At 42.9% G+C, this 9,135-nt stretch overlaps 1 protein-coding gene across 1 annotated transcript in view; it reads left to right on the top strand.

Moving 5' to 3' along the window:
• Positions 1–9,135, top strand: part of ZYG11B (zyg-11 family member B, cell cycle regulator) — a 102,781-nt gene that overhangs the window by 48,878 nt on the left and 44,768 nt on the right. The window contains exon 3 of the mRNA XM_017874590.1: positions 7,384–7,524. Coding sequence (XP_017730079.1) covers positions 7,384–7,524 — 141 coding nt within the window. The remainder of the gene's footprint in view (positions 1–7,383; positions 7,525–9,135) is intronic.

The raw sequence follows: 9,135 nt of genomic DNA, 5'->3' as shown, positions 1-9,135 counted from the left end.
GGCGCCTGTAGTCCCAGCTACTCGGGAGGCTGAGGCAGGAGAATGGCGTAAACCCGGGAGGCGGAGCTTGCAGTGAGCTGAGATCTGGCCACTGCACTCCAGCCCGGGTGACAGAGCGAGACTTCGTCTCAAAAAAAAAAAAAAAATTAGCCAGGCATGGTGACATGTGCCTATAGTCCCAGCTACTCGGGAGCCTGAGGCAGGAGAATCTCTTGAACCCAGGAGGCAGAAGTTGCAGAGAGCCAAGATTGTGCCACTGCACTCAAGCCTGGGTGATAGAGTGAGACTCCATCTCAAAAAAAAAAAAAAGGAAAAAAGAAAATGATACAGGATCTGCCTCCGAGTAGCTTAACCTAATGGGAGTGGTGATTATATTATTACAAATACATTTTTATATTTATACCTATTTCCTTACATACTTTTATAGATATATGCTTTAAACCATAAATTTTTTCCTTTTTTTTTTTTTGGAGATGGAATCTCGCTCTGTCACCCAGGCTGGAGTGCAATGGCATGATCTTGGCTCACTGCAACCTCCGCCTCCCAGGTTCAGGTGATTCTCCTGCCTCAGCCTCCCAAGTAGCTGGGACTACAGGCGCACACTGCCACACCCGGCTAAGTTTTTGTATTTTAGTAGAGACAGGGTTTCACCATGTTGCCAAGGCTAGTCTTGAACTCCTGAGCTCAGGCAGTTCACCTGCTTTGGCCTTCCAAAGTGCTAGGTTTATAGTCATGAGCCACCACTCCCGGCCTGGTTTCTCTGATAAATTGATGAATGAGTGGAGATCTTAAGGGTGAGTAGCTCAGTAGACAGTATTCCCAGCAGACAGAATAATATGTGCAAAGACTGTATTAGGAAGAGAGGTAAGACCCAGGCATCAGTATTTTTTAAAGCTTCAAGATGACTGCAGTGTCCAGCCAAACTCATGAATCACTGTTTTAAAATAACTTTTTTTTTTTTTTTTTCCAGAGGCAGGGTTTCGCCCTGTTACCCAGGCTGGAGTACAGTGGCATGAACAAACGCATGCAGCCACTACCTCCTGGGCTCGAGTGGATCCTCCTGGCTTAGCCTCCTGAGTAGCTGGGACCACAAGCAAGTGCCACCATAACTGGCTTTTTTTTTTTTTTTTTGACATGGAGTCTTGCTCTGTCACTCAGGTTGGAGTGCAGTGGCACAATCTCGGCTCACAGCAACCTCCACCTCCTGGGTTTCAGCGAATTTCCTGCCTCAGCCTCCTGAGTGGCTGGGATTACAGGTGCCTGCTACCATGTCCAGCTGATTTTTGTATTTTTGGTAGAGATGGGGTTTCACCATGTTAGCCGGGCTGGTCTTGAACTTCTGACCTAGGTGATCTGCCTGCTTCAGCCTCCCAAAGTGCTGGGATTACAGGCGTGAGCCACCACGCCTGGCCTATTTTTTTTTTTTTTTTTAGTGTTTTTGTAAAGATGGGTTCTCGCTCAGTGATCCTCCCACCTTGGCCTCCCACTTTTGGGATTATAGGTGTAAGACCCTGAGCCTAGCCTGGCTTTCTTACCATAGAATTTCCAGCTCTGTCATCAGTATTTCTGCACTCGATTTTCTCTTCTCACTATTTCCCTACTCAGTTTTCTCATCTGTCACCATCAGTTTCCTGTCACCATCACCTTCCATTTCTCCACAACTAGAATTCATACATTTGTTGGCCACCTAATCCACTTGGATTATCTCCGAAACTGTGGCTCCCAACTCATGAGAACATCGAAAATCTGCTAAACCCGGCCGGGTGCGGTGGCTCAAGCCTGTAATCCCAGCACTTTGGGAGGCCGAGACGGGCGGATCACGAGGTCAAGAGATCGAGACCATCCTGGCTAACATGATGAAACCCTGTCTCTACTAAAAAAATACAAAAAATTAGCCGGGTGAGGTGGCGGGCGCCTGTAGTCCCAGCTACTCGGGAGGCTGAGGCAGGAGAATGGCGTGAACCCGGGAGGCGGAGCTTGCAGTGAGCTGAGATCCGGTCACTGCACTCCAGCCTGGGCGACAGAGTGAGACCCCGTCTCAAAAAAAAAAAAAAAAGAAAAGAAAATCTGCTAAACCCAATGTTAGTTCTTAGTCTTCATTGTATTTGACCCAAAGTAAAATGGTATTTGACACAGTTGATCTTTCCCTCTTCCCTGAGATACCTATTTAAAAAAACAAAAACAGGCCGGGAGCGGTGGCTCAAGCCTGTAATCCCAGCACTTTGGGAGGCTGAGACGGGCGGATCACGAGGTCAGGAGATCGAGACCATCCTGGCTAACACGGTGAAACCCTGTCTCTACTAAAAAAAAATACAAAAAACTACCCGGGCATGGTGATGGGCGCCTGTAGTCCCAGCTACTCGGGAGGCTGAGGCAGGAGAATAGCGGGAACCCGGGAGGCGGAGCTTGCAGTGAGCTGAGATCCGGCCACTGCACTCCAGCCTGGGCGACAGAGCGAGACTCTGTCTCTAAATAAATAAATAAATAAACAAACAAAACAAAACAAAACAAAAAAAACAACTTAGCTTCCAGGATATCATACTTGCTTGTTTTTTTTTTCCTACTTGTCTTGCTACTGAGCCTCAATTTCCTTTGTTGGTTCTTCCTCATCTTCCAGGCCTCTGACTGTTGGAGTGTTCTGTACCTCAGTCCTTAAATCTATATGCCCTGACTCCTAAATTTGTGTCTTAACTTAGATCTCTCCCTTGAAGTCAGACTGCTGTATTGAAAAACTGCAGTAATCAACATGTAGTGAAAGTACATAATTGTTTTTTGGCAGGTGTAGTGGCTCATGCCTTTAATCCTAGCACTTTGAGAGGCCGAGGTGGGAGGATTGCTTGAGCTCAGGAGTTTGAGACCAGCCTGAGCAACATAATGAGACCCCATCTGACACCTGTAACCCCAGCACTTTGGGAGGCCGAGGCAGGCGGAGCACCTGAGATCGGGAGTTGGAGACCAACCTGACCAACATGGAGAAACCCAGTATCTACTAAAAATCCAAAAAAAATTAGCTGGGCATGGTGGTGCATGCCTGTAATCCCAGCTACTTGGGAAGCTGAGGCAAGAGAATCTCTTGAACCCGGGAGGTGGAGGTTGTGGTGAGCTGAGATCATGCCATTGATTTCCTGCCTGAACAACAAGAGCAAAACTCTGTCTAAAAAAAAAAAAATACATATATATGTATATATACAATACAATTGGCTCAGAGCATGCCTATAATCCCAGCACTTTGGGAGGCCAAGGCGTGCGGATCACTTGAGGCCAAGAGTTGGAGAAACCCCGCCTCTACTAAAAATACAAAAAATTTAGCCAGGCGTGGTGGCAGACGCCTGTTGTCCCAGCTACTTAGGAGGCTGAGGCAGGAGAATCATTTGAACCTGGGAAGTGGAGGTTGCAGTGAGCCGAGATTGTGCCACTGCACTCCACCCTGGACAATAGAGAGAGACTGTGTCTCAAAAAAAAAAAAAAAAAATTGACTTAGTGTTTTTAACATTCTTCCGGTAACAAAAGTTCTTTAATTTTATATTCAAGGTAACTTGAGAATATATTTCATTTAAGAGATTTATAAAGTTGTTGGAACCAACCAAATGTGGCAAAGGAAGAATAAAGTCTGATTTAGATTATTTTATATCTCCCTCTTACAGTTTTTTCTCATTTCACATTTCAGTGTTTTTTTCTGAATTTATAAGAAAAAGTTCTGGGTGATTCAATGAACTAAACACTTTGAAAAATTTTATTAAATACCCATTTGTATATGTGAACATGTAGTCCAAACCAGTTTGTGTAAGTATGTTAAACATGAATAGACAGTTTAAAAAGCATTTAAAGAAGTAAAGTAATGGAGGCCGGGTGTGGTGGCTCATGCCTGTAATCCCAGAACTTTGGGCGGCCAAGGTCAGCTGATCACTTGAGGTCAGGAGTTCGAGAGCAGCCTGGCCAATGTGGCGAAATCCCATCTCTACTAAAAGTATAAAAATTAGCCAGACGTGGTGGCAGGCGTCTGTAATCCCAGTTACTCGGGAGGCTGAGGCATGACAATTGCTTGAACCCAGGAAGTAGAGGTTGCAGTGAGCTGAGATCGTGCGTGCTGCACTCAAGTCTGGGTGACAGAGCGAGACTGTGTCTCAAAAAAAAGGAAAAAAAGGCCAGGCGCGGTGTCTCACGCCTGTAATCCCAGCACTTTGGGAGGCTGAGGTGGGCGGATCACGAGGTCAGGAGATCGAGACCATCCTGGCTAACACGGTGAAACCCCGTCTCTACTAAAAATACAAAAAAATTAGCCGGGCGTCGTGGCGGATGCCTATAGTCCCAGCTACTCGGGAGGCTGAGGCAGGAGAATGGCGTGAACATAGGAGGTGGAGCTTGCAGTGAGCCGAGATCGTGCCACTGCACTCCAGCCTGGGCGGCAGAGCGAGACTCCACTTCGAAAAAAACCAGAAAAGACATAAAAGACATAAAGTAATGGAAGTAAAAAAAACTTTTATTATTATTTCAACGATCTTAGAAATTCTTAATATGTGCCCTTGCATCATGTGGCATGTATCAATACTGTAGTCTAATTCATTTCAGACTCTTGTAGCATATCCTATTAATGGTTAAAATGTCAGCCATGATACATCCCTTCATTTCCTCAAAGCTGCATATTCCAATGTGAATATTATAGGCTTTTTTGTTTTTTGATAAAGAGTCTCACTCTGTTGCCCATCATGGAGTGCTGTGGCACAGTCATGGCTTTCTGCAGCCTCAAATTCCTGGGCTCAAGCAGTCCACTTCAGTCTCCCAAGTAGCTGGGATTACAGGCATGCACCGTCACACGTAACTAATTTTTTTTTCTTTTATAGAGACAGGGTATTACTATGTTCCCCAGGCTGGTTTTGAACTCCTGGGCTCAAGTGATCCTCCTGCCTCTGCCTCCCAAAGTGCTGGGATTACAGGCATGAGCCATCATGCCTGGCTGAATATTATATGTTTATATAAAACTTTGTTACTGAGTAATATATTTTTAAAATATTTGATTACTTTTGTGTCACACTGTATAATGTTACTGCCAAAAAAGACTAAATCTTCCCCTTATTTTGAGATAGTCTCTCTGAATGACATTTTTTGGCATTTTTTAAAACTTTATTGTAAAATAAAACAGAGACAAAGATGATAAATAATTATGTAGCTTAAGTTGAAATAAAAGTGAACACACTTGAAACCATCACTCAGGTTAAGTAACAGAACTTTGTGAGCTACCCCAAAGCTCACTTCGGCCTCCCAAAGTGGTGGGATTACAGGTGTGAGCCACTACACCCGGCCATGTCCTTTCATTTCTTTATAATTTTATGACCCAACCATTTAGGCACCTGGATAATCTTGCCCGTTTAAAACAATTTGATATCTTTTGAGTATGTTTTAGTTTATAGGTTCCTCCTCCATCCCTTTCTTTTCCTTATAATTTGTTTATTGAAGAATCTATCGTTACGATTTATAGAGTTTCCCTAATCTGGATTTTATTGTATTTGTTGCTGTTTTGTAGAGACAGGGTCTTGCTTTGTTGCCCAGGCCGGTCTGGAACTCCTGGGCTTAAGGTGATCCTCCTGCCTCAGCCTCCGAAAGTGCTGGGATTACAGATGTAAGCCACTCTGCCAGTCTGGATTTTGCTGATTGTATACTAATGGTGCATCTTTCTCTTATTTTCTGCAAATTGGTAGCTGGATTTGTAGGCTTAATTAGACTTACATTTTATCCCTTTGGCCAGACCCTTAGGTGTTGTATTCTTATATTATGAGATACATAAATATCTAGTTGTTTGTCTTTCTGTGATGTTAGCAGTTATTGACACTTAGTAGCTAGATCTATCAATTCACTGGGGATTATGGTGATATTTTAATCATTTATTTTTCACTTACTAGTTGGATTACTGTTATAAAGAGCCACTTTCTGTTACCTATATTTGGTTGCCCAGTTGCACATGAACCACATTTTAAGATAAGTTTATTATCTTAAAATAATATACTTTTGGGCCGGGCGTGGTGGCTCACGCCGGTAATCCCAGCGCTTTGGGAGGCTGAGGCAGGTGATCACGAGTTCAGGAGATCGAGACCATCCTGGCCAACACGGTGAAACCCTGTCTCTACTAAAAATACAAAAAGTTAGCCAGGTGTGGTGGCGGGCGCCTGTAGTCCCAACTACTCAGGAGGCTGAGGCGGGAGAATGGTGTGAACCCGAGAGGCGGAGCTTGCAGTGAACTGAGATCGAGCTTCTACACTGTAGCCTGAGCAACAGAGCAAGACTCCGTCTCAAAAAAATAAAAATAAAAATAAAATAAAATAAAATAATATACTTTTATGTTAGGAATCGCTAGAAAGACTTAAGTTTAAACAGAACCTCTTGGTGCTGAAAAGGAGCATGATAAATCTGGAGAAATTAGTTGATACATTTATTTGATGAATACTTATGGAGTACGTATTCTGAGCCAAGCATAATGCTAGCTATTGGGGTACAATGGTGAATAGATCAATCCAGTGGGGGATTATGATAGCTATGAAAGAGATGTTTCAGGGGACCTAATTTAAATCAATGGCTCAAAAAGACTTCTCTAAGAAAGTGTCCTTAACTTGAATAAGGAAGAATGAGTAGAAATTAGTCAGGCAAAGAGAGAAAGGAAGTTTTCAGTCAGAGAGGACATTGTATGAGTGGTGTTTTACTGAGAAAAAGCTTGACTTACGGAAAGATGAGGAAAAAAGGGTTATATAGCTAAAACATTGTGAGCTAGGGGGAGAGGAGTAAGAGGCAGATAGGATCCTCATCAAGTGGTAGGGCCTCATAAATAGTGTTAAATATCTTGGGATTTATTTTAGGTATAATACAGAAAATTTCACCCATGGTCTTATGCTAGGTTCTGAGTTTAATATACATCTCTTCAAGAAAAATACACCTTTTTAAGATGACTGATCTGGATAGATTGGAAAGTATAATCATTTTTATTTGATTCCAGCTTTACATAACTATCCTAGATGCCATGTATACAAATTATATTTATTTATTTATTTAGAGACAGAGTCTTGCTGTGTTGCCCAGGCTGGAGTGCAGTGGTGCGATCTCAGCTCACTGTAACCTCCGCCTTCTCAGTTCAAGCGATTCTTCTGCCTCAGCCTCCTGAGTAGCTGCGATTACAGGTGTGTGCCACCACGCTTGGCTAACTTTTTTATTTTTAGTAGAGATGGGGTTTCACCATGTTGGCTAGGGTGGTTTCGAACTCCTGACTTCACATGATCCACCCACCTTGGCCTCCCAAAGTACTGGGATTACAGGCATGAGCCACCACACCTGGCCACAAATGATATTTAGATAGAGAAAGAGAGAGAATTCTAAAAGCTAATCTGGTTATGTTCACAGGTGTCTGGAGAAGCCAATGAAACTCAGATTGCAGAAGCACTGAAGCGTTACAGTGAACGGGCATTCTTTGTTCGAGAAGCTCTATTTCATCTTTTTAGTCTGACTCATGTGATGGAAAAAACAAAGCCAGAAATTTTAAAGGTAAGAATAAGAAACTGGATATGAAATTTTTGAAATGATCTCCCTGGGCAGATGATTTTTTGAAGAAAATTGATGAAAATTTGCATTTAGTCTTTTATTATTTATAATATAAGTGATGACGTGTGATTTCAATTATTAGCCACAAACGAGAGAGAATATAGTCGTACAATGTTATTGAAGTTTTATAGTAGTCTCATTAAGCATATAAATGTCTTGTACATATTTATCTACCTAAAACCAGTGACCACCATGATATTTTGTCACCAGCTACTGTAGAAAATGAAAGTATATGACTGGGATCAGGACACTGTTTTGTATATTAACCCTATGTTGCTTCCCAAATAGATTTTTTTAGAAATACAATATTGGGCCAGGTGTGGTAGTTGATGCCTGTAATCCCAGCACTTCAGGAGGCTGAGACAGATGGGTAGCTTGAGCCCAGGAGTTCAAGACCAGCCCGAGCAACATGGCAAAACCCCATTTCTACAAAAGTATTTAAAAATACAAAAAAAGAAGGAGAGAAATAAAGAAAGCAGATATCGGAATTCCACAAGGCACTTTTCCATGCTGTTTAGAACCTACTGTGCATTCTTAACTGATTTACATTACTCCCCAATTAAATTTTTTTTAATTTTTTTTTTTAAGTCATAGGGTCTTACTGTGTTCCCCAGGCAAAAGTGCAATGGCTGTTCACAGACCTCAAACTCCTGGGCTCAAGCAATCCTGTCTCAGCCTCCCAAGTAGCTAGGACTACAGGTGTACATCACAGCACCCAGCTATTTTAACCAAGACAGCTTTTGAAGGGCAAGAAAGGAGATTTCTTAATTTTATTGAATGCTTAGGGCAACATTTATCAAAATGTGGTCCTTTGAGCCAGGACACAGTGGCTCACACCTGTAATAACTTTGGGAAGCTGAGGCAGGCAGGTCACCTGGGGCCAGGAGTTCTAGACCAGCCTGACCAACATGGCAAAACCCCATCTCTACTAAAAATACAAAAAATTAGCCGAGTGTGGTAGTGCACGCCAGTAATCCCAGCTACTCAGGAAACTGAGGCATGAGGAACCTGGGAGGCTGAGGTTACAGTGAGCCGAGATCATGCCACTGTACTCCAGCCTGAGCAACAGAGCAAGACTGTCTCTCAAAAAAAAAAAAAAAAAAAAAAAAAGGTGGTCCTTTGACCACTACAAGTCTAGGGTATTGCTTATTTAAAAAGCATATTTGTGACCAGGCGTGGTGGCTCACCCTTGTAATCCTAGTACTTTGGGAAACCAACGCAGGCAGATCACTTGAGCTCAGGAGTTCAAGACCAGCCTGGGCAACATGGCAAAACCCTATCTCTACAAAAATTAGCCAGGTGTGGTGGCACACACCTGTAGTGCCAGCTACGTGGGACACTGAAGCAGGAGAATTGCTCAAGCCTGGGAGGCAGAGGTTGCAGCGAGCCGAGATCATGCTACCACACTCCAACCTGGGTGACAGGAGTGAAACCTTGTCAAAAAAAAAAAAAAAGATATTTGTAAACCCCACCCCCCAAAATTTAGATTCAGTAGGGCTAGATGAGGCACAGGAATCTGCATTTTATTTTTTTTTTTTTTTTTTTTTTTTTTTT

This window comes from Rhinopithecus bieti, unplaced genomic scaffold (genome assembly GCF_001698545.2).
Source record: "Rhinopithecus bieti isolate Rb0 unplaced genomic scaffold, ASM169854v2 scaffold_7684, whole genome shotgun sequence".
In the NCBI taxonomy this organism is placed as follows: domain Eukaryota; kingdom Metazoa; phylum Chordata; class Mammalia; order Primates; family Cercopithecidae; genus Rhinopithecus; species Rhinopithecus bieti.
Note: the sequence above shows the minus strand (reverse complement) of the source record. Positions and strands in the feature narration are given on the sequence as shown.